This window comes from Coregonus clupeaformis, chromosome 2, assembly GCF_020615455.1.
Source record: "Coregonus clupeaformis isolate EN_2021a chromosome 2, ASM2061545v1, whole genome shotgun sequence".
Taxonomy (NCBI): domain Eukaryota; kingdom Metazoa; phylum Chordata; class Actinopteri; order Salmoniformes; family Salmonidae; genus Coregonus; species Coregonus clupeaformis.
This window is the reverse complement of record NC_059193.1, coordinates 8514783-8541171: the sequence shown is the minus strand read 5'-3', so window position 1 is coordinate 8541171 and position 26389 is coordinate 8514783. Positions and strand designations below refer to the sequence as shown.

General features: G+C 44.7%; 1 protein-coding gene across 1 annotated transcript in view; it reads right to left on the bottom strand.

Moving 5' to 3' along the window:
- Positions 1-3469: 3469 nt before the first annotated feature.
- Positions 3470-26389, bottom strand: part of LOC121586611 (fibroblast growth factor receptor-like 1) — a 72591-nt gene continuing 49671 nt past the window's right edge. The window contains exons 4-7 of the mRNA XM_041903448.2: positions 9609-9686; positions 8057-8341; positions 7164-7517; positions 3470-5411 (exon numbers count right to left, since the gene is read on the bottom strand). Of these exons, the coding sequence (XP_041759382.1) occupies positions 5008-5411; positions 7164-7517; positions 8057-8341; positions 9609-9686 (1121 nt within the window). The 3' untranslated portion in view covers positions 3470-5007. The remainder of the gene's footprint in view (positions 5412-7163; positions 7518-8056; positions 8342-9608; positions 9687-26389) is intronic.

The following is a 26389-nucleotide window of genomic DNA, read 5'->3' as shown; positions in this document are numbered from 1 at the left end:
TGGGTCCAATTATGTCTGGCGAAAACCAAACACAATCAAGTCTACATGAAAATTTGAAGTTCTGGAATGGCCTAGTCAAATTACTTTTTCACATAGGGGCATTGGGTGTTGCATAACTTTGTTTAAGAAAAATATGAAATAAGTAAGTCATTGGTGTGTTATTTGTTCACTCAGGTTCCCTTTATCTAATATTAGGTTTTGTTTGAAGATCTGATAAAATTCAGTATCAAAAATATGCAAAAGTAGAGAAAATTAGAAAGGGGGGGAAATACTTTTTCACAGCACTGTGTATATATATATATATATACAGTATCTCACAAAGGTAGTACACCCCTCACATTTTTATAAATATTTGAGTATATCTGTTCATGTGACAACACTGAAGAAATGACACTTTGCTACAATGTAAAGTAGTGAGTGTACAGCTTGTATAACAGTGTACATTTTCTGTCCCCTCAAAATAACACAACACACAGCCATTAATGTCTAAACCGCTGGCAACAAAGTGAGTACACGCCTAAGTGAAAATGTCCAGATTGGGCCCAAAGTGTCAATATTTTGTGTGGCCACCATCATTTTCCAGCACTGCCTTAACCCTCTTGGGCATGGAGTTCACCAGAGCTTCACAGGTTGCCACTGGAGTCCTCTCCCACTCCTCCATGACGACATCACGGAGCTGGTGGATGTTAGAGACCTTGCACTTCTCCACCTTCCGTTTGAGGATGCCCCACAGATGCTCAATAGGGTTTAGGTCTGGAGACATGCTTGGCCAGTCCATCACCTTTACCCTCAGCTTCTTTAGCAAGGCAGTGGTCGTCTTGGAGGTGTGTTTGGGGTCGTTATCATGTTGGAATACTGACCTGCGGCCCAGTCTCCGAAGGGAGGGGATCATGCTCTGCTTCAGTATGTCACAGTACATGTTGGCATTCATGGTTCTCTCAATGAACTGTAGCTCCCCAGTGCCGGCAGCACTCATGCAGCCCCAGACCATGACACTCCCACCACCATGCTTGACTGTAGGCAAGACACACTTGTCTTTGTCAACTCCTCACCTGGTTGCCGCCACACACGCTTGACACCATCTGAACCAAATACGTTTATCTTGGTCTCATCAGACCACAGGACATGGTTCCAGTAATCCATGTCCTTAGTCTGCTTGTCTTCAGCAAACTGTTTGCGGGCTTTCTTGTGCATCATCTTTAGAAGAGGCTTCCTTCTGGGACGACAGCCATGCAGACCAATTTGATGCAGTGTGCGGCGTATGGTCTGAGCACTGATAGGCTGACCCCCCACCCCTTCAACCTCTGCAGCAATGCTGGCAGCACTCATACGTCTATTTCCCAAAGACAACCTCTGGATATGACGCTGAGCACATGCACTCAACTTCTTTGGTAGACCATGGCGAGGCCTGTTCTGAGTGGAACCTGTCCTGTTAAACCGCTGTATGGTCTTGGCCACCGTGCTGCAGCTCAGTTTCAGGGTCTTGGCAATCTTCTTATAGCCCAGGCCATCTTTATGTAGAGCAACAATTCTTTTTTTCAGATCCTCAGAGAGTTCTTTGCCATGAGGTGCCATGTTGAACTTCCAGTGACCAGTATGAGGGAGTGTGAGAGCGATGACACCAAATTTAACACAGCTGCTCCCCATTCACACCTGAGACCTTGTGACACTAATGAGTCACATGACACCGGGGAGGGAAAATGGCTAATTGGGCCCAATTTGGACATTTTCACTTAGGGGTGTACTCACTTTTGTTGCCAGCGGTTTAGACATTAATGGCTGTGTGTTGAGTTATTTTGAGGGGATAGCAAATGTACACTGTTATACAAGCTGTACACTCACTACTTTACATTGTAGCAAAGTGTCATTTCTTCAGTGTTGTCACATGAAAAGATATACTCAAATATTTACAAAGATGTGAGGCGTGTACTCACTTTTGTGAGATACTGTATATATACACACAGCACCAGTCAAAAGTTTGGACACACCTACCCATTCCATGGTTTTTCTTTATTTTTACTATTTCCTACATTGTGGAATAATAGTGAAGACATCAAAACTATGAAATAACACATATGGAATCATGTAGTAACCAAATCAAAATATATTTTATAATTGAGATTCTTCAAAGTAGCCACCGTTTGCCTTGATGACAGCTTTGTACACTCTTGGCATTCTCTCAACCAGCTTCATGAGGAAGTCACCTGGAATGCATTTCAATTAACAGGTGTGCCTTGTTAAAAGTTAATTTGTGGAATTTCTTTCCTTCTTAATGCGTTTGAGCCAATCAGTTGTGTTGTGACAAGGGAGGGTTGGTATACAGAAGATAGCCCTATTTGGTAAAATAGCAAGTTCATATTATGGCAAGAACAGCTCAAATAAGAAAAGAGAAACGACAGTCCATCATTACTTTAAGACATGAAGGTCAGTCAATGCGGAAAATTTCAAGAACTTTGAACGTTTCTTCAAGTGCAGTCGCAAAAACCATCAAGCGCTATGATGAAACTGGCTCTCATGAGGACCACCACAGGAAAGGAAGACCCAGAGTTACCTCTGCTGCAGAGGATAAGTTCATTAGAGTTACCAGCCTCAGATATTGCAGCCCAAATAAATGCTTTACAGAGTTTAAGTAACAGACACATCTCAACATCAACTGTTCAGAGGAGACTGCGTGAATCAGGCCTTCATGGTCGAATTGCTGCAAATAAACAACTACTAAAGCACACCAATAAGAAGAAGAGACTTGCTTGGGCCAAGAAACACGAGCAATGGACCGGTGGAAATCTGTCCTTTGGTCTGATGTGTCCAGTAGGTGAATGGATGATCTCCGCATGTGTGGTTCCCACCGTGAGGCATGGAGGAGGTGTGATGGTGACACTGTCAGTGATTTATTTAGAATTCAAGGCACACTTAACCAGCATGGCTACCACAGCATTCTGCAGCGATACGCCATCCCAAACTGGTTTGCGCTTAGTGGGACTATCATTTGTTTTTCAACAGGACAATTACCCAACACACCTCCAGGCTGTGTAAGGGCTATTTGACCAAGAAGGAGAGCGATGGACTGCTGCATCGGATGACCTGGCCTCCACAATCACCTGACCTCAACCCAATTGAGATGGTTTGGGATGAGTTGGACAGCAGAGTGAAGGAAAAGCAGCCAACAAGTGCTCAGCACGTGGTAACTCCTTCAAAACTGTCGGAAAAGCATTCCAGGTGAAGTTGGTTGAGAGAATGCCAAGAGTGTGCAAAGCTGTCATCAAGGCAAAGGGTGGCTACTTTGAAGAATCTAAAATCTAAAATATATTTTGATTTGTTTAACACTTTTTTGGTTACTACATGATTCCATATGTGTTATTTTATAGTTCTGATGTCTTCACTATTATTCTACAATGTAGAAAATAGTATATATATATATATATATATATATATATATATATACACTACCGGTCAAAAGTTTTAGAACACCTACTCATTCAAGGGTTTTTATTTATTTTTACTATTTTCTACATTTACTTAGGATTTAAATTTGTAGGTCAATTCGACATGGGATATTCCATGGTACTAGATTCCCCCCAAAAGGCTGAAAGCAATAGATTAACTTTAACACTACTTTGATCAACATACTTGGAATAAGTGCATGAATTCTTAATCTGGCAGTCCATTAGCTTTGACACAACAAATAGTGGGGTAAAACACAGAACAACTGAACAATCAGTTTGAGGACACTTTTCACAGACAATGCAGCAATCATACTGTATTTTGGTTTTTGGCAAGCTTTCCGTCTCTCTTCCCATAGCTTGAAAAGGGTTCCATTACATGAGCAGTCAAAGGCATATTCCACAGTTTCATGTAGTGGTCAGAGTTGTACCCTATACACACCCAAAGAACAAGACACAAAAAGAAAGATGGCCACCTGAGAATTCAAAAGTTGAACAAGTCCTTTTGTGATTGGGTGCCCCTGCGGTTTGGATCAGCCCAACAGTACCACTCACAGGACCATGACGCCCCCATGTCAGTGACCTGTAAAACCCAACGTAATAATGAGAAGAACACAGTACTGTATGCTTTGCTGTAATTCTGAATATTTCAGTATCTAGGTTCTTTGTTAGGATATTGACAATATAGGAATTATAACGTTCTTTACACGATTTCATACCATTTCCTATTACCCATAAATAATTGTCCATTCACGTACACATACAACAGACAAAAGACTGTAATGCTTTGCAGGTCTTTTCCTTGAACAAAACCTTTTTTAGAAACAAAATACATGCGATCTTTGTTTACTCAATCCCGCTGTGTCTCTATTGGTTGACCTGCTTCTGACGTTCTCAGGATGTGAAGGCACATGTGGATTCTGATTCAATCCAACGGCAATCCATAAAATCTGCAAACAGTTTACATCGCACTGTATTCCTTTTGCTGCTTGCTGAGGTTGTGCATCTGACAAAAATGTGGAGCTAATGTACATGATCCTCTTGGACCCATCCACAGTCACTGCACATGAAGGCCGGAGAGGAGATGGGGTGTTGGAGGAAATGCTGCCATTTTCCTACAGAGTAAAGACTCAAATGAGACAGAGCTAACTCTATACATTCACTCATTTCAGTCACTGTGAGTTTGTGCAGATTGTCCCAGACTTGAGAAACAAATGTTGCCACATCTCTGCAGAGTGGGGTTCTGTGTGAAATGTTGCTCCATTTGGACTCACATTAGTTTATGTGGGATTCCTGAACAGCATTTCCATGTCCCTTATTCTGTACCTCATGGAGGGTGCTATCTATCCGGACTGTGTCCATGTTCCCCAGGGCCTTGGTTCAGTACACTACAGTATTTAGCAGTGAGAGGGTTTATGTGCAGCACCCCAGCACAGACTGTTTGGCTGGGTCTTTAGAATGAAGGCAGGACTGGGCATGTGGAGGAGGGGAGGTGGTGGGAGCTGACACAACACTGCAGACATGAGGGCTATTGTACATATGAGCATCCCTGTCGGGACAGTGGCAGCTAACATTGGTAGTGGATGTGCTGGTGTTGGTGCACTTTGCCATCCATGTGTGAGTGGGTGTGTGTGTGGATGTCCGTGTAGATCTTTGGGTAGACTTTAGGGACCGTCAGACCGCTGCCTCCCTGGGCCAGGAGGAGCTGCTGCTGCTGGGTCATGTAGTAGCTCAGGCAGTCTTTGTCCACGCTGGGGGGGCAGTTTGGCACCCGGGGGGCCGGGCGCTGTGAGGCGGACAGGGCCTGGGCGGTGACCACACCTCCAGAGGAGCAGTGGCGTTTGGATTGACAGAACCACAGCAGGACAGTACCCAGGATGAACACCACCCCGGCTGGGAGGCCGATGATCACAGGCCAGGGCAGGCTGGGGGAGGTGGCCGTGGGGATGGGAGTGTGGTGAGGCTTTGGGTCTGGAGGGAAGAGAAGAGAAAATATGGAGAGTTATGAGCAGCTTGGTCAAAAGTCACTATTAAAACCTGATGGTGAATTCATACAGTAGAAAATATAACAATTATTAAAACAACTTCAGTTGGACAGTTGTGGATGATGGGTGCATCACATGTTGTTTGGTTGTGAATGTGACAGGATGTTACATGGTTGTAACAGGGTGTTATGGTTAAACAGGGTGTATCAGGGTGTTATAATATGGTTGTAAAAGGGTGTTATGGTTAAACAGGGTGTAACAGGGTGTTATAATATGGTTGTAACAGGGTGCTATGGTTAAAGAGGGTGTATCAGGGTGTTATAATATGGTTGTAACAGGGTATTATGGTTAAACAGGGTGTAACAGGGTGTTATGGTTAAACAGGGTGTAACAGGGTGTTATAATATGGGTGTAACAGGGTGTTATGGTTAAACAAGGTGTAACAGGGTGTTATGGTTAAACAGGGTGTTATAATATGGTTGTAACAGGGTGTTATGGTTAAACAGGGTGTATCAGGTTGTTATAATATGGTTGTAACAGGGTGTTATGGTTAAACAGAGTGTAAGAGGGTGTTATGGTTAAATTGGGTGTAACAGGGTGTTATAATATGGTTGTAACAGGGTGTTATGGTTAAACAGGGTGTGATAATATGGTTGTAACAGGGTGTTATGGTTAAACAGTGTGTAACAGGGTGTTATGGTTAAACAGGGTGTGATAATATGGTTGTAACAGGGTGTTATGGTTAAACAGTGTGTAACGGGTTGTTATAATATGGTTGTAACAGGGTGTTATGGTTAAACAGGGTGTAACAGTGTGTTATGGTTAAACTGGCTGTTATAATATGGTTGTAACTGGGTGTTATGGTTAAAGAGGGTGTATCAGGGTGCTATAATATGGTTGTAACAGGGTGTTATGGTTAAACAGGGTATATCAGGTTGTTATAATATGGTTGTAACAGGGTGTTATGGTTAAACAGGGTGTAACAGGATGTTATAATATGGTTGTAACAGGGTGCTATGGTTAAAGAGGGTGTATCAGGGTGTTATAATATGGTTGTAACAGGGTATTATGGTTAAACAGGGTGTAACAGGGTGTTATGGTTAAACAGGGTGTAACAGGGTGTTATAATATGGGTGTAACAGGGTGTTATGGTTAAACAAGGTGTAACAGGGTGTTATGGTTAAACAGGGTGTTATAATATGGTTGTAACAGGGTGTTATGGTTAAACAGGGTGTATCAGGTTGTTATAATATGGTTGTAACAGGGTGTTATGGTTAAACAGGGTGTAAGAGGGTGTTATGGTTAAATTGGGTGTAACAGGGTGTTATAATATGGTTGTAACAGGGTGTTATGGTTAAAGAGGGTGTATCAGGGTGTTATAATATGGTTGTAACAGGGTATTATGGTTAAACAGGGTGTAACAGGGTGTTATGGTTAAACAGGGTGTGATAATATGGTTGTAACAGGGTGTTATGGTTAAACAGTGTGTAACGGGTTGTTATAATATGGTTGTAACAGGGTGTTATGGTTAAACAGGGTGTAACAGTGTGTTATGGTTAAACTGGCTGTTATAATATGGTTGTAACCGGGTGTTATGGTTAAAGAGGGTGTATCAGGGTGCTATAATATGGTTGTAACAGGGTGTTATGGTTAAACAGAGTGTAACAGGGTGTAATGGTTAAACAGAGTGTAACAGGGTGTTATGGTTAAACAGGGTGTAGCAGGGTGTTCCACTCACCTGGCAGCACGGTGAGGTAAGCACTGCGGAAGCTGTAACCCATGGTGTTGGCACCCAGACAGATGTACATCCCAGCGTCCTCCTCCTTGGCCCGGGTGATGAGCAGCTTGTTGAGGTAGGAGCCATCTGGCCTGGACCACACCTCTCCCGTGGGCAGCACCACGAAGCCATGGTCGCCCACCTCGATGGTGGAGTTGTACTTGTTCTCATCCCCCGGCTCCACCCTCTTCAGCCACTGAATCACCGGCTTGACGTCGCTGCGGACCTTACACTGGAATGAGGTGGTGCCGCCGTAGTCCACCGTGGTGTTCACCGGATGGGTGCCGGTCAGGATAGGCTTGGAATGTGTCCGCTCTATAACGGGAAAAAACGTAATAGAGCATATTCATACTATTCATATTAACAGAAAAGTTATTGCCATGTTCAGCGCTTTCCTCTCATTCTCTGTGCTGCGGCTAGAATAGTCTGAGGTTGAGGGAGAAAATACCACATTTGACACAAGCAAGCACAAGTTTTATTCACTTCCTCTCCTCTCCGCTTCTGCGTACACAGCTGGGATATAATGCTAAGCAGATGGCCAAGGGGAGAGAGAGAGGAAGGCTGAAGCTCACCATACCACACCAGCCCAGGTTTAACCCAACCTCACAGCTCAACGCTCAACCGACCATTACCAACCTAAACCCAAACCCCATCCTCAATACTCAACTATAAACCAATCTGACCAGTAAATCCAAGTTAATGCACAACCTCCAAACTCAACACCCTGCATTAATACCCTACTCCAACCCTAGCTCAATGCTAATCCAACCTCACCATTCAACATTGACCCAAGCTTATAAATCATCCAAAAAGCAATACATCTATACTGAAAGTAAGTAAGTGACCAAACTTACGGATGACTTCCACTTTGTATGTGGCATTGATCTCTCCAGCCCGGTTGGAGACGTGGCAGGTGTACTTCCCGCTGTTCTCAGGGGTCAGATTCTTCAGACTCAGGGTCCACTTCTTCTTACGGCCCTCACCCACCTCCTCAGGGGTCAGCGGCTTGTTGTCCTTCAGCCACACGATGTCCGGACGAGGGTTCCCGCTGGCCGTGCACTTCAGCCGTACTGAGCTGCCCACTGGCCGGGCAATCACGCGCTTCCTCATCTTGGCTGGCTGCGTGAAGCGTGGTCGGACTGAGATCAAAGAAAGGGTTGTTTATGAAATAGTGTTGTTGGGAAAAAGGGTGAAGTTCACAGGAACAGTTTATAATGGTATGCACAATGCACACCAGACAGCTATTAAATATTGCAATGAATCACGCTGGAGGACTTTGAAAATAATTAAGGTTGAGTCTGTTTGTTTGACAACGTTATTTTTCTAACACTGAACAAATAAATATTAAGGATATGTAGTGGGGCTTCCATTTGGGGTCCATCAGTATTTCTGGTGTGGCGGCACTATTCAGCATAACATAACCCAGTTTGATACCACTGGTCTGGCCTTCTAGAGAGCTGAGTGCAGAGTCAGGGTCACAGCCCAGTGGAGCACTTCATCACCACACTTCATCACCACCACCACACCTCACCACCACACCACCACCACACCTCACCACCACAATTCACCACCACCACACCTCACCACCACAACTCACCACCACACCACCACCACACCTCACCACCACAATTCACCACCACCACACCTCACCACCACAACTCACCACCACCACAACTCACCACCACACCTCACCACCACACCTCACCACCAGACCTCACTACCACCACACCTCAACACCACCACCACACCTCGCCACCACACCTCACCACCACACCTCACCACCACCACACCTCACCTCACCACCACCACACCTCACCTCACCACCACACCTCACCACCACCACACCTCACCACACCTCACCTCACCACCACCACACCTCACCACAATTCACCACCACACCTCACCACCACCACACCTCACCACCACACTTCACAACCACACTTCACCACCACACTTCACAGTGCAACAATACTCATGGCAGCCCGCCTTTGATCAGGGTAGAACACGGTTAGATTCTGCAGCCACTGACAGTGGAGCTCAGTACCGACAGAGTCCAAGGGGGCAGCCAACAGAAAGAGAGGGGAGAGGATGGAATGTTTCCCCAATCACACTTCACTCAAATAGCCTGCTCTCTGGCCTGTCAGAGGCAATTACCAAAGCAAAGAGCACCCTGCTGGTGGGGTGGGTGGGGGGTCTCTAGAGAGGGGGTGTGTGTGTCAGGGCGGAGTGGTGCCAGGTGTGGCCAGACACACTTGGCCCCTCCAAAACTAGAACTACACCCCCTCTCTAGAGACTGGGCCACTACATACCCATCACTAAGACAATGCCCTGTTTTCTAAATGATCTAGGATCAGATGAAACCAGAGATAAACATCAGAGAGAGAGATACAGTGCTCAGTGTCTTACCCAGTTTCCCTGACAGGTCAGTGGTGTATTCTGGGTCTCCCGCTGTTCCTGCTCCGTCCCTCCCAGTGCTGGCGTCCTCTACAGAGAGAGAGCGATACAGACAGATAGATAGAGTTAGCATAGCATCAGTGTCAGTGGGAAATAACATCCTCTCAGTGATAAAACAGTTTTATATTTCACAGCTCTAGCAGTGTTCCAATACGCTGTAATGTGTCTGTGGATGCAGTAGTGGTATTAGGACAGAACCAGAATCCAGCCTGAAGTGTCCAGTAACATGGGCCACGATGCTGAAGACCCGAGATCATATCTCCTATCTCATCTCTGTGACTGGTCCTGCTCAAGGCTTTGTTCTGCCACCACCCTCCTCACTCCAGGAGACACACAGAGTGATGGATTAACAATGATGAGCCAATGCCAAACAGATCGGCCATACTGCACGCTATGAAACCACTTCAAGATGTGGACATATTCTCAGAGGAGCCGTTCACCAGAGATGCAAGAATCAGACATTACATCAGGTGGGACTGGGTAAACCAATGCCAACTTGTCAAAACAGATAAGTGACTTATCTATTCTCAGTGGCTATATGTGCTAATATTGGCCTGGCTGGCCAGCGCTGAAGAGCTCAGTAAACAAACGATGCTTGTGAAAAGAGCGAGCTGAGAACAGTCTCGGACCACCTGAGAGCGCCACATGAATTGATTTGGAGCCAATGTCTTTGAATTCAGCCATTTGGACTGAGAATATATTTTAAATGCAAATAGAAGAAAACGAAGTCAGCATCCCGTTTGCTCTTTTTATAGAGTGCTAGATGGTTGTATCTGACTAACTGGTAACCTGAGTTGCTGTACGGTATTCTGGTTACTCCACACTCTCCCCCGCTCCTCCCTCCAACTACAGCACATGACCGGCATGTTCAGAGCTGGCAGTTCTTTGAAGCCGGTGGCAGGACAGTTTGATCTCAAAGAGTACATGGTTTAGCACTCTTACAGTACTGGGCCTCCAGAAGATAGGAGAGGAGGGGCGGGGAGGGGAGGAGGGGAGAAGAGGGGAGATGAGAGAGGAGAGGAGGGGAGGAGAGGAGAGAGTGGAGAGGAGAGGACGGGAGGGGAGGAGAGGAAGAGGAGGAGAAGAGAGGAAGAGGAGAGAAGAGAGGAGGAGGAGGGGAGGAGGGGAGAAGAGGAGAGGAAGAGGAGGAGAGGAAGGGAGAGGAAGGGAATGGAGGAAGAGAAGAAAAGAGAGGAAGAGGAGAAAAGAGAGGAAGAGGAGGAGAAAAGAGGAGAGGAAGAGGAGAGAAGAAGAGGAGGAGAGCAGAGGAAGAGGAGAGAGGATAGGAAAAGGAGAAGGAGAGAAGAAGAGGAAGAGGAGGAGAAGAGAGGAGAGGAAGAGGAGGAGAAGAGAGGAGAGGAAGAGGAGGAGAAGAGAGAGGAGAGGAAGAGGAGGAGAAGAGAGGAGAGGAGGAGAAGAGAGGAGAGGAAGAGGAGGAGAAGAGAGGAAGATAAGAGAGCACCACTGATGGGCACCTGACAGCTTCATATTCACTCCATTCACCCAGCCATGCTCCTTACATACTAGGCCCCTACAGTGGGCCCCTACACTCTCTCCCTCCTTCCCTCCCTCCCTCCACAGTACCCTTTCTTCAAATATTTTATAGGTATATACACCATATATACCAGATGAATTTACACAAGATATACTAGGAATGATATGTATAGCAGTAGATATATTACAGTGAGCTATGTCAAGAATCCAGTACATAAATAAACATGAGGTGATGAAAACAGTGTAACCAAAATGCAATGTACAGTAGTAGAAATATTAGAATCGGCATTGTCGAGAATCCAGTATTTATATACACAGTTCAAAACCCCATGGCAAAATGGATAGAATTGCAGGAAATTAGCTTCCGGACCAGAGTCTGGAATATAAATATATATTCATGTGAATGGTGTGTATAGACAGTATGTGAATATAAAAGGTGTTTACAGCAGTAGTTATATAGGATGAGCCTTGACTAGAATACAGTATATACATATGAAGTGGGTGAAACAGTATGTAAACATTATTAAAGTGACCAGTGTTCCATGACTATGTACATAGGGCAGCAGTCTTTAAGGTGCAGGTTAGACTACCTGGTGCTAGTAACAGTGTCTAAGGTTCAGGGCAGGGTGCTGGGCAGAGGCCGACTAGTGGTGACTATTTAACAGTCTGATGGCCTGGAGATAGAAGCTGTTTTTCAGTCTCTCTGTCCCAGCTTTGAAGCACCTGTACTGTCTCCACCTTCTAGATGGGAGCAGGGATAAACAGGCTCGGGTGGCTGAGGTCCTTGATGATCTTCTTGGCCTTCCTGTGACACCGGGTGCTGTAGATGTCCTGGAGGGCAGGCAGTGTGCCCCCGGTGATGCGTTGGGCTGACTGCCCCACCCTCTGGAGAGCCCTGCGGTTGGCGTACCAGGCGGTGATACAGCCCGACAGAATGTTCTCAAGTGGTGTCTAATGCACATTCAAACACTAAAGGAACTACGAGGGTTTATTGTGATTACACTGTGCACTTACATTCGAGCACACACACACAGAGAACACGAACATGTTGAAAATCATTCCTTCAATTTCAGCTGTACTCAATTACAATATCCCCCCTCTTCTGATCTGATCCCACCCTCTAATCACGAGTCAAATGTCCTTCAGTAATATACCCTCCATGTCCTACAGTAATATACCCTCCATGTCCTACAGTAATATACCCTCCATGTCCTTCAGTAATATACCCGGTGATACAGTAATTACAGTAATATATCCTCCATGTCCTACAGTAATTACAGTAATATACCCTCCATGTCCTACAGTAATTACAGTAATATACCCTCCATGTCCTACAGTAATATACCCTCCATGTACTAACATAATATACCCTCCATATCCTACAGTAATTACAGTAATATACCCTCCATGTCCTACAGTAATTACAGTAATATACCCTCCATGTCCTACAGTAATTACAGTAATATACCCTCCATGTCCTACAGCAACATACCCTCCATGTCCTACAGTAATTACAGTAATATACCCTCCATGTCCTACAGTAATTACAGTAATATACCCGGTGATACAGTAATTACAGTAATATATCCTCCATGTCCTACAGTAATTACAGTAATATACCCTCCATGTCCTACAGTAATATACCCTCCATGTACTAACATAATATACCCTCCATATCCTACAGTAATTACAGTAATATACCCTCCATGTTCTACAGTAATTACAGTAATATACCCTCCATGTCCTACAGTAATTACAGTAATATACCCTCCATGTCCTACAGTAATATAACCCTACATGTACTAATATAATATACCCTCCATATCCTACAGTAATTACAGTAATATACCCTCCATGTCCTACAGTAATTACAGTAATATACCCTCCATGTCCTACAGTAATTACAGTAATATACCCTCCATGTCCTACAGCAACATACCCTCCATGTCCTACAGTAATTACAGTAATATACCCTCCATGTCCTACAGTAATTACAGTAATATACCCTCCATGACCTACAGTAATTACAGTAATATACCCTCCATTAGTGTTCTGATATACAGTACATCCAAATAGCATGGCTGCAGAAAATCAGCCTCCACCCGCGGCGACCTGCCCATCAAAAACTCTCCTTGATTTATGGAAAGTCAAACAAAGACATGCAGTATGAGGGGAGTCAGGTTTCTCAATAAAACAAACTCCTTATCCCCTTTATTCAGGGGAAAAAGTCACAACAGCGTACTACATTTCACACATTCACTGACTTGGTGCCCTGTGACAGGCCTGTTTGTGTAACCACACACTGTATTTGTTTTAATGTCTGCAGAGCAGCTAGGCGGCAGCTCTAGAGAGCTCAGTCCTCAGAAATATGAATCCCTGAGTCCAGTGTTGGTGTAGGCCTCTGTTTTCCAACAGGGTCATGTCCTTCAGTAATTTTAATTCAGAGACATTGGATCTCAGTCTGGACAGTCTAGTCTGGTAGTGAGAGGGTGGGTGGGTCAGTGTCTACTGTCCTCTGTTATTCACTGGCCAAGCCTAACTCTTCACAGTTCAATTGTGGCTTGAATGGTGGAGGGCTAAAACCACTCAGAACCAGAGCTTTGCCACAACATGTTTTAGATTGATGTACAAGGCCAGATAATAATAACCGATGGACTAAAAAATTGTTGGACAGAAGATTACCCAACTAAACACCCAGATCTAAACAAATAATATTTATCCCAAAACCACGCTAATTACTCTGTCATCTTTTCTGCCTTTTGAGCAGAAACTAGAGCGTGAAACCCGAGAGGGACTGTTATTGCAGCTCTACACATTCAAAGACATAGCTCCAGAGGATTGACAGTGTGCAATGCTAGCTACAGCCTTCACCCCAGGCTCTATGAGAATCTGATTTACACAATTCCAGGGCCTAGCTTATGGAAACCATTACCGTTTGGTGCTGTTACACAGGTCTGTATTAACGACTGGCTCTAAACGGAGGGGGAGATTTACGAGCAGTGGTCACAGCACAGACGTTACTACATTACCCAGTGCCACTACAACCGTACAAAGGAATGAATAACACAGAGAGGCCGACAGATTAACAACCTGTTGAGGATATTTACAGTCATAATCGCACCAGATGCATCTTTGAAGCGTTAACATTTTCAAAGTTCATTAAACATTACTGATTCGGCGCTATTAAATGTTGACATTTCACAACATTTCCTGGGTGTGTGAGTTTTAATTGGTTTTAATGGCCAGCTATGTATGCTTGGCTTGCATTGCCTAAGGACACAATTCGCAGAGGTCCTCCACAAATCCTTTTCGTCTTCAACATGAAAGAGACATGAAGCTAGAATTAATCTTTTTAAACATTCCTTTTCACTACGCTGTCCACCTAATAATTGCTCCTTTGAAAGTTATTTTAGACTGAACCAAGGCAACAAAGTTTAGGACTAAATACTATTTACTAAATGTGATTACGCATTGCAATTTCTGAGCTCCATCTCAGTCCGAAATATGAACATGCTTAAACTGTTGAATTATTCTGTGAATAGTTTCCAGCTTTCAGACCATTCCATAAGGTAATCCATCTGCATGGGCCGATTACCCAGGGTGCCTTGCTCTCTGGCAGGGGTCCACGACGAGGAAGCACAGCGCAGATTTAGGGAGGCCTTATTCTGTCGAGCAGAGGACTGACCCGGCATTAAGCATTTCCTCTTCTCTTTTAGGGATTACCAGCACAGAGGGGGGAACGACTTGGACCACGCGACGTCCTGCTTCAGTCCAGGGATCTCTGGGACCTCAGCACAGGAGGAACAGAGGGTCAAAACTAGCCACAATCTGGCCTACTGGGCTGACTCCTGGTCTATCTGTTCTGGACCCACTGTCCTATATGAGTCTGGACCCAGTATCACCGTTCTATATGAGTCTGGACCCAGTATCACTGTCCTATATGAGTCTGGACCCATTATCACTGTCCAATACGAGTCTGGACCCAGTATCACTGTCCTATATGAGTCTGGACCCAGTATCACTGTCCTATATGAGTCTGGACCCATTATCACTGTCCAATACGAGTCTGGACCCAGTATCACTGTCCTATACGAGTCTGGACCCAGTATCACTGTCCTATACGAGTCTGGCCCCAGTATCACTGTCCTATACGAGTCTGGACCCAGTATCACTGTCCTATACGAGTCTGGACCCAGTAAATAAAAAACGGAAATACCTTATTTACATAAGTATTCAGACCTTTTGCTATGAGACTCGAAATTGAGCTCAGGTGCATCCTGTTTCCATTGATCATCCTTGAGATGTTTCTACAACTTGATTGGAGTCCACCTGTGGTAAATTCAATTGATTGAACATGATTTGGAAAGGCACACACCCATCTACATAAGGTCCCACAGTTGACAGTGTATGTCAGAGCAAAAACCAAGCCATGAGGTCGAAGGAATTGTCCGTAGAGCCCCGAGACAAGATTGTGTCGAGGCACAGATCTGGGGAAGGGTACCAAAAAATTTCTGCAGCATTGAAGGTCCCAAAGAACACAGTGGCCTCCATCATTCTTAAATGGAAGAAGTTTGGAACCACCAAGACTCTTCCTAGAGCTGGCCACCCGGCCAAACTGAGCAATCGGGAGAGAAGGTCCTTGGTCAGGGAGGTGACCAAGAACCTGATGGTCATGCTGACAGAGCTCTAGAGTTCCTCTGTGGAGATGGGAGAACCTTCCAGAAGGACAACCATCTCTGCAGCACTCCACCAATCAGGCCTTTATGGTAGAGTGGCCAGACGGACGCCACTCCTCAGTAAAAGGCACATGACAGCCCTCTTGGAGTTTGCCAAAAGGCACCTAAAGACTCTCAGAACATGAGAAACAAGATTCTCTGGTCTGATGAAACCAAGATTGAACTCTTTGGTCTGAATGCCAAGCATCACGTCTGGAGGAAACCTGGCACCATCCCTACGTTGAAGCATGGTGGTGGCAGCATGCTGTGGGCATGTTTTTCAGTGGCAGGGACTAGGAGACTAGTCAGGATCGAGGCAAAGATGAACGGAGCAAAGTACAGAGAGATCCTTGATGTAAACCTGCTCCAGAGCACTCAGGACCTCAGACTGGGGCAAAAGTTGACCTTCCAACAGGACAACGACCCTAAGCACACAGCCAAGACAATACAGAAGTGGCTTCGGGACAAGTCTCTGAATGTCTTTGAGTTGCCCAGCCAGAGCCCGGACTTGAACCCGATCTAACATCTCTGGAGAGACCTGAAAATAGCTGTGCAGCAACGCTCCCCATCCAACCTGACAGAGCTTGAGAGGATCTGCAGAGAAGAATGGGAGAAACTCACCAAATACAGGTGTGCCAAGCTTGTAGCGTCATACCCAAGAAGACTCAAGGCTGTAATCGCTGCCAAAGGTGATTCAACAAAGTACTGAGTAAAGGGTCTGAATACTTATGTAAATGTGATATTTCAGTTTTTTATTTTTTATAAATTTGCAAGCATTTCTAAAAACCTGTTTTTGCTTTGTCATTATCGGGTATTGTGTGTAGATTGATGAGGGGGAAAAACTATTTAATCAATTTTAGAATAAGGCTGTAGTGTTGGAGGGTTGTTCTGTGTGTGGAAGAGAGGACCAGCAGGTATAACCACTAGGGGGAGGTAATGTCTGATTAGGCATCATTCAGTCCCTGGTATTAGTGAGAGGAAGAAATCCACCTACAGTAGTGTAGATCAGTGGTTCCAACCAGGGGTACTAGGACCCCTGGGGGGTATTTGGCCTATCCACAGGGGGTACTTGAGAAGCCTCATGAGACCATAGCCCTACTGGTAAAATGCACATAAGGGGGTACTTCAGGGGTACTCCGGGCAGAGCAACATTTAGTTGGTTGGACAGTAACTGATAAAGGTTGGGAACCACTGGTTTAGCATTAAGATAAAGCCGCTCTCACTACACTGGAATTTAATAGGAATACGACTTTTAGATTGCGAAACATCTATCATACATGTCAGATTTCAATACTGTCCGATGTCATAACGCGGGAGGTTGTCTTCTCTCGAATGAGCCATTGATCATATTGTTGCGATATTCCTTCCACGAGAAATGTGTAATTTAACAGAGGGTCTAACACATTTCCCTATTTGTGTGCCTCATCAGTCAAGGTGCATTGCATGGCCGTTGTGAATGTCAGACTCCCCTCTGCGAGGCACATAGATCTGCAGGTTGAACATGGTGAGATTGTAGTCTCCTAAATTGATAGTGCAGTTTGTTTAGGCGATTTTACAGCTAGCTAGCTACTTCACATGCTGATATTGACTTTGGTATTATTTTGTGTGTAGCTACGTTTGCTAGTTTGCTAGCTAGCTAGCTAGCCAGCCCATAGAGAGAGTATTGCATTCTGGGTTTTGTGGTCGACTTGAGCTGCAACTGATTTCCACAATGTTGCTACCAACCTTATTATAACGACAAAATGAAAGATTTGTTCACAACAAATATTGTTTGCACATATTTAACACTCCAAATTATAGGAATTAGTGGTTTTGGGTGGGATTTTTTTTTAACATAGTTCAAATACACAGTATGATTAATGATTCATGTGATGGATCTTTTGTCATGAAACATTGCAAACCAATTCCAATTCACTATTGAAATGTGCTATACCAGGGTTACTGTTAAGTTTCTGTATATCTTCCTTTAAAGTATCTTTAAGTGGTAATGGAACGCTATTGTATTCTGCTGAACAATTTGGAATTGATGGTGCGGTTGATTGTTGAGATGAAAATGTATATAAAGAACAGATCCTCGGAGCATGAACATTACTAAGTACAAGTATAATGTCAACATTCACTAAAATAACATATCTGGGTACAAGTGGTTCCATCCCGTTGGTCATAAATGTCAAGTGCGATGCATTTTATAAGTTCTGAAACCTGCAGTTAGTATCATGTTCTGTGTGTATCTGCACAAAAAGGCCTTTTTTTGTTCATTGTTCAAACCTTGGTTTCTGCCTCACTTGGAAAGCACATTTCCCTCATGCCTGTGTGCAGCGGCTGCTTCATATCATGTTAACACTTAATTTACTCAGGGTCACGTATGAAAGCCAAAGTTTTGCCTCAAATGGGTATATGGGTGGACTGGAGAAGATACAATGGAACCCTGAACCCCCCCACCACACACACACACACATTAGGATGATGGCCTGATCCAACCCCCACACATTAGGATGATGGACTGATCCAACCCCGAACACATTAGGATGATGGCCTGATCCAACCCCCTCACATTAGGATGATCTGTTCAGGCAGTTCCCACATGGATTCACTTCAAGGAGGGAACCGACTGGATTCCTCCTCACATGCCTGTCTGTCTGTCTCACAGGAGCCTCTCACTAACACCAAAGAGGACAGTGCACATGGGAAAGGGACACACTTTTATGTCCACACAGGTCTATCTCTGTTTCATCGACTGTCCCAAGCTATGCTTTTGTTCAGTTGAACTTTTTCTTCTCTGAGTTGTAAGAGCAGCCCTCCTAAAACTTATCTGAGGGGAAGTGAAATGAGGAGATTCACAGTTGTCTTTGGAGGTGGTCGCTGCCTGCGACGTGTGTCTCTGTCTCTTCTCTTCCACTCTCCCGCTCATCATCCCAGCTGCTTCAGTGTAACTCTAGCAAACATCAAGGCCAGGACGGGGCTTTACCGAATTAACATATCTCATATATTGATCGCCTCACGCTCCCTTTGAAACCGACACTCCCGCCCTTGCACTTTGAACTCCCTCTCTCCAGTTCCGTCCAAATCATTTCAACACATAAAGGCTCCATAAAATGAATGGGGTTCCAGGTTTGAGGTTCCTGTTACGGAGAAATGAAAGTTAATTCAGAGAAGCAGGGAACATATATTGACATCCCCGTATCTAACATAAGGTTAAGAAGATGGGTAATATACAGGACATGGATATTATTACAAATCATGTTGATACAAACTGATAGATGCAGCCTGCCAAACAACATAAACAAAAGCCGAAAATACTTTTACAGATTGTTTACACGTACTTTATGTGCATGGACAAAACATCGATAAACACTCTGTACTACACTGTACTGTAAAACCCTTTCTGGAATGTGAGACTAGCTTATGCAACCAACATTACAAAGTCAACAGTCAGACAAAAACTAAAGCCTTAGGTTAAAAGGCCGGTCATCTTTCACTGTGTCGAGGTTACTGCTGACAGTGTCCCTTTGATGAATGAATGTTTACAGCAAAACACTAACTTATACGTATTACATCATTAGACTATTCTATACATTATTACGAGGAGGAGATGAGGGCTGAGTGAACTGTACTTTGTGGTTTGTGCTTGACTTGGTACAACATGTTTATAAAGCCTAACTAATTGACTTTCCACCATATCACAGCTTTCCTCCCTCTGCCAGACGTGTACAGCACATACTGAAGGAGTCACACTTAGATCTAACAAATCACAAAGCTACAAAGGACATCAACGCAGAGCTCAAATGTCTTTGCCACGCTGGCTGACATACCTTCATAAACCATGGCAAATCTCGGAATAACGCAAACGTCTGCAGTTTAAATGAATTGAGAACGATTACAGTGAATGGTACGTGGGTATACAGAACGTTTTGAAATGTAAAAACAAGCCTTCATTCCCGTTGACTCAAGCTATCACTTTCAGCACAATGTCCTGCTGATCAAACTGACGTCCGATAGCCGAGGCGCCGGGGAATGATCCCTATGTTTGTGTAACAAACTAACTAAAGGGGTAATCGCACAGCTATACTCACACCCAGATACGGCCTTGTAAAGGGAGACCTTTATATCAACATTAGAAATAAAAAGTAGCTGAATTCTGAATTCATGCTGATTAACTTAAACAAGTTTTCTGTCGCCTTAGTGTTTGGACTTGTAATGGAACGTGAACGTTGTTTTAAGTCTCTCTTCTCTTATAAAGGAGACAAAAAGATTGAAAAGATGAAAAGATTCATTTAGTCAGAGAATCTGCACATTAACAAAAGCAGACAAGAGGAAAGTCAGAGTCCTCATTACTGATCAAAGTGATGCAAGTGGTTCTTGGGCATTTCTAGAGGGACAAACATTTCACAAACATAGGAGTATCAAAAAGGAACATTATGCAGAATTGCTGCGCTTGGATGGAAGAATGGAGGATGCAGGACAAAGGCTTGTGAAACTTCAAAAGGAATCGTTCGTGTGCACCGTGCTCTTTCTTCAAACATGTCTTTACTAATTGCTATGCCTATTCCCCCCATCCACACTCCACTTGTTTCTTTCTTATTCAGGTTTCACCACTGCAGAGGTTGGGCTGATAATCACCCTGCGGAATCACAAAGGACGACAAGCAGAGGACACAAAAAATACTTATAATGAGAAAAGATTCCTCCATCATACAACCTAGCCGCTGCAGAGAACCTATTATGGGCCTTTTAAAGTGGGGGAACTCAGGGTAGTGTGTGGCTGCTGGCTCAAAGGAGGACAAGTCCCTCCCTCTGTGGGCCAAGCCCTCAGGGAACAATAGTTGACAATCTTAATCCTCAGTACCGCATAATGAGCTGTAAGCTTTCCTTTCAGCACAGAAATGTCTCCCTGCTTACCGCTCTAATCACAGACAAATGCCCTTGTCCCATTCACAGGCCTGAAAACCTTGTTCCTTCCTTCACCTCTCCGCTAACCCTCGTCACTCGCTCCGTTTTTAAGTGTTGGGGGGGTTGATGAAGTTTGAGTGCTGGACGACCCGTGAGAATGGATGGGACCTCATTTCTCATTGCATTGGAGGGCTCTCGTTGAGATGCTTTCCATTTTTGATAGGTCGGCATCTGCTTAGATGTTGAGAGGCTTTTTGTTGATGTGAGGTTCTCACTGTGCCATCACGTTGGTGAGGAAGGCCCATGTTGGAGATGTGGTCTAGGAGTGGACAAATTACCAATCTTGTTCCCTCATTATTCCCAGCAAGCCACTTCAGAATGACTTACTTAGAACAAAAAAGACATAGCATGCTAACTGCATGAGAAATGTTAATGCTTTCATGAAGAATTTCAGTCAAAACTGTGGGTAGGCTACTTAAGTTCCATTAGGGAGCGTTTGTGCGAGCTTGACTTACTCTGGCCCACATTTTAACACATACAACACCGCCCCTAGCCTCAAACAGAGCTTGAATTAAGGCGTCCGCATGCTTCCCAGCCGAAACAGTTTGGAAGAGTTTGTGCATATATTATGATGACAGTTTGTGACGTTTTTGTTCGTTTTGGACTTCAGTGAGGGTTCTTTCGGCTGTTCGGACACACACATTTTTCTCTGGAGGCAAGCCGAAGTCCGTAGCCGAAGTCTACGCCCCTTAGTCAGTGATTGGTCAACAGTAGGGATTCTTCAATAAAGTCTTTGTTGTTATTCAACGATTCAACGCACATTTTTTCATTGAGATATACAGCACCAAACATCTTAGTTAGACGTAAAATTGCACAGCTAAGATCTCCTTGGCAAAAACATATAAATTAACTCAAGAAATCTGTCATTATCTTAGATCAATTCTGACTATTTTGAGTAAGTGTATACTGGCTACGGCGTCTCAAAATGGACAAACAGTATTATTGCTGCTTTTTTCTCATTTCTCAATCAAAGGTCTTTTTAAGAGAGTATGCGAGCACACTCGTTCGGTTAGGCACCAGCAGTATGCTGATGCCTTTACCCTGGCCCCCATTTTAACACCTACAACACTGCCCCTAGCCTCAAACAGAGCTTGACTTACTCTGGCCCCCATTTTAACTGTCACGCCCCCTGGCTCTGGGGAGGCTTGTATGTTGAGCCAGGGTGTGAGTGTTCTTTGTTTATTCTAGTTCATGTATATCTATGTTGGCCAGAGTGGTTCTCAATCAGAGGCAACGAGTGTCAGCTGTTGCTGGTTGTCTCTGATTGGGAACCATATTTAGACAGGCTGTTTTCCCACAGTGTTTGTGGGATCTTGTTCCTGTGTAGGTTTGTGTTTTGCACCTTTGGACGGCACGTATCGATTTGTTGTTTTGTTCGTGTAATCATTTAATAAATAAGTATGTTCACCTTCCACGCTGCGCCTTGGTCCTCCTCCTTCAGCGAACGTGACATTAACACCTTACACGCCTGAGAATTGGCCTATATGGATAGGGCTAAATTGAAATGTTTCTTACAGAAGAAATGATAAGAATATTCTTGGAAAATGTTGGGTAGGTGCAACATAAGATAAAAAAATGACAAGGGTTTGAGTGAGAGGACAACTAGTGTTTCCAAGTGGCCACACACCTCTCCAAAGTGTGCACAGTTCCTAAGTAATTTCAATGCACTTTTATGACTTAAAGAAGAGTCTTCAACTATAAGGTGCTTTTTTGAGCTCTCCTACCTGTGCTGTTGAGGAACTAGCACACTTGTAGTTGTTTTCTTTGGAACACAGCCCTGCATCCCCGCCTTTACACAATTACTGTTGTTGTTTACGCAATCCGAAAACGGTCCATTATAAATTGCAATCTGGGTGAGGTGGGCATAATTTGAAAGCTTGTTCTATTGCCAACATGACTAGTTAAGTTATAAAATATAGGTAATTCAGAGAAGCAGATCATAATGTTGGTGTGCATAGAATGGAGTCGTGAGCGCATTCAGATGCATGGTCCATGTAAGATTTTCTTCACAATACAACAAACATAGGCTCATTCTGTTCAGGACAACCCAGGGTATAACGCCACGTCATCTTGTAACTGTACATCAAACATAGTGATCATAAACGTTGACACTATATATTACATGAGTTTTATGATATGGAAGTGCACATTTGGAATCACAGGTGTTTAGCTTGCATTACATTTACGTCATTTAGCAGACACTCTTATCCAGAGCGACTTACAGGAGCAATTAGGGTTAAGTGCCTTGCTCAAGGGCACATCGACAGATTTTTCACCTAGTCGGCTCGGGGATTAGAACCAGCGACCTTTCGGTTACTGGCACAACGCTCTTAACCACTAAGCTACCTGTCGCCCTACATCAAAGTGGTATTTATTAGAATCCTCAACGTCTCATCTTTCAAAATACATTGAGTCCTCGTAATTTACAGCATTTCCCTCACTCAGACAGTAAGACATTTGCTAAAGTTGCCCAATTACAAGGAGGGATGGGGACAACTTCTTGTCGCACGGTGCTCAAGTTCAGAATGGCTGTCAGTGAAAACCCATACAGCGCTGTGAAGCGCAGAGCCAGAGCTTTGACATCATGTACATCATGTTACTGTACAAATCAAATCAAATCAAATTGTATTGGCCACATGCGCCGAATACAACAGGTGCAGACATTACAGTGAAATGCTTACTTACAGCCCTTAACCAACAGTGCATTTTAATTTTTTATAAAAAAGTAAAATAAAACAACAAAAAAGTGTTGAGAACAAAAGAGCAGAAGTAAAATAAAAGAACAGTAGGGAGGCTATATATACAGGGGGGTACCGGTGCAGAGTCAATGTGCGGGGACACCGGCTAGTTGAGGTAGTTGAAGTAATATGTACATGTGGGTAGAGTTAAAGTGACTATGCATAAATAATTAACAGAGTAGCAGCAGCGTAAAAATATGTGGTGGGGGGTGGGGGTGGGGGGGCAGTGCAAATAGTCCGGGTAGCCATGATTAGCTGTTCAGGAGTCTTATGGCCTGGGGGTAGAAGCTGTTGAGAAGTCTTTTGGACCTAGACTTGGCACTCCGGTACCGCTTGCAGTGCGGTAGCAGAGAGAACAGTCTATGACTAGGGTGGCTGGAGTCTTTGACAATTTTGAGGGCCTTCCTCTGACACCGCCTGGTATAGAGGTCCTGGATGGCAGGAAGCTTGGCTCCAGTGATGTACTGGGCCGTACGCACTACCCTCTGTAGTGCCTTGCGGTCGGAGGCCGAGCAGTTGCCATACCAGGTGGTGATGCAACCAGTCAGGATGCTCTCGATGGTGCAGCTGTAGAATTTTTGAGGATCTGAGGACCCATGCCAAATCTTTTCAGTCTCCTGAGGGGGAATAGGCTTTGTCGTGCCCTCTTCACGACTGTCTTGGTGTGTTTGGACCATGATAGTTAGTTGGTGATGTGGACACCAAGGAACTTGAAGCTCTCAACCTGTTCCACTACAGCCCCGTCGATGAGAATGGGGGCGTGCTCAGTCCTCTTTTTTTTTCCTGTAGAGCTACTACGTTCCGGTTAAGGTGTTTATCAGTGTCCAAATCTGACATTTTCAACCCGTATACGGGTAAGAGTGTAAAGGGTTAACCCATACAACACTGCCCCTAACCTCAAACAGAGCATGAAGACATAGAGAAGAAAACAACAGACCCAAAACCAATTCAACTCCTGACAGAAAGAAGACTTCCAGCTGAAGCATGTAGCACTCTGCCAGGGAACATTTCTTCCATTTGAGCGGCAGGTCGGCGAGGGAAAGGGAGAGGGCTGGATGAGGAATCCATTAAAGCAGAATGACAGCTAATCGGCTTAGGGAGAGCTGCTCTGTGGCCGGACCAAATGAAAGATTTTGGTTCCAAGACTCCATGTTCCATTTAAGCTCCCAGTGGAGCCGCAGGAGCCACCGATGGGGAGGCAAACGACCAGCCACTTCAGGGACGAGGGGACAATTAAGCGTTACAAATGAATAAGCCCACTAGCCACCAGGGAAAGCCAGATCAGCTTTAAAGATGCATCAACTCTCTTTATTCTAGAGAACATTGCTGTAATAAAAGTAAGTGAACAGCATTGCTCCATCTGAAGACGTTGAGCTAGTATCTCCTGATGTCTGCCTGTTCTCAGACAAAACAAAAAGGAATGTGACTCTTTCTTCTTTCATCCATTCTCTCTATCTTGTTTCCGTCTTTCTGTGGTCGGTGAAATGATCCAGAACCGTGATGTGGAACCATGACAGTGCAGCCTCCTCTCCAGCCCACAGGAACAGGCAGGCGTGAAATGTAAGCCTGGGCCCCCATGCCCCTGTGCTTGGGGGCCCAGGCTTACTGTGTGTGTATGGGGGTACGGGGTACTCTGTCCCTGCCTCACAGATCTGTTGCTGTTTTCCTTTCCGGCTCTTTGAATAACTGCTTGCAAATAGCTTTGAAACCCGAAGCCCCACTCCCACCTGTGGCATTGTAACCCCTCTGGACTGCCATGTTGACGTTTGGGTTGTTTTCAAATGCCAACTTCATTTCCTCTGTGCTGTTTCCGGGGGAGTAGGTTCTCTAACAATATGATAGGGAGGTATTGTTATCAGCTGGGGGATAGGATAGCAAAGGTCTAGTTAACATTGTAGGCACAACAATCTGACTCAACTGAACGAAACACTATACGATATCACTATGGTCTATCTGTGGCTATGGCTGCAGAGAATAGTGCTTTTTAATGAACTGGCATGGACTGTGCCCAATGCTGAAGTTGTACTAAAAAGATCTTAGAAATGTGTGCAGCTTACTGCATGTATACTACTCCCTCAACACATGGCATTTCTAACTTTTACGATGTGAGAAACAGGTCAGTGAATTCTAACATGAGGAACATGTGTCCTCTGTAGCTCAATTGGTAGAGCATGGCGCTTGTAACGCCAGGGTAGTGGGTTCGATCCCCGGGACCACCCATATGTAAAAATGTATGCACACATGACTGTAAGTCGCTTTGGCTAACTGGCATATTATATTATAAGAGCTCTGTCTGTCAACTCTGATTTCTACAGCTCTGCCTCTCCCTGTAACCCTGTTACCCTTTCTGGGCTCGTGTCCCAAATGGCACCCTATCCATTTATAGTGCACTACTTTTGACCAGGACCCATAGAGCACTTTATAGGGAATAAGGTGCCATTAGGGAAGCATCCTCTGTAACACTGTTCCCCTTCCTGATCCTTCTCTACTACAGACTGCCAGTCAACCCCTGGTTCCTGACCACCCCTTTGCTCACACCACCCCTCCACCATAGCAGGCAGGCCTGTGGACACATGGCCAGTGAGGATTAGTGGAGCACAAGTGAAGACAAATTTACCCAGCCACACGCCACAAAGGCCTCGTTAGCACATGAAGGGGAGGCAAGCGGGGGGGAGGGTGTCAACATCAGAGAGCGGCTTCCCAGCTACCAACACTACCCCCACGCACAGCTCTCCGAACCAATTCCAAACACCAATCCTACCCTCCCCCTTCCTGTCCACCTCTTGCAATGGTAGCGCGGCTAGAAGTTCAATAATGAAGAAGCTGAAAACAGATGT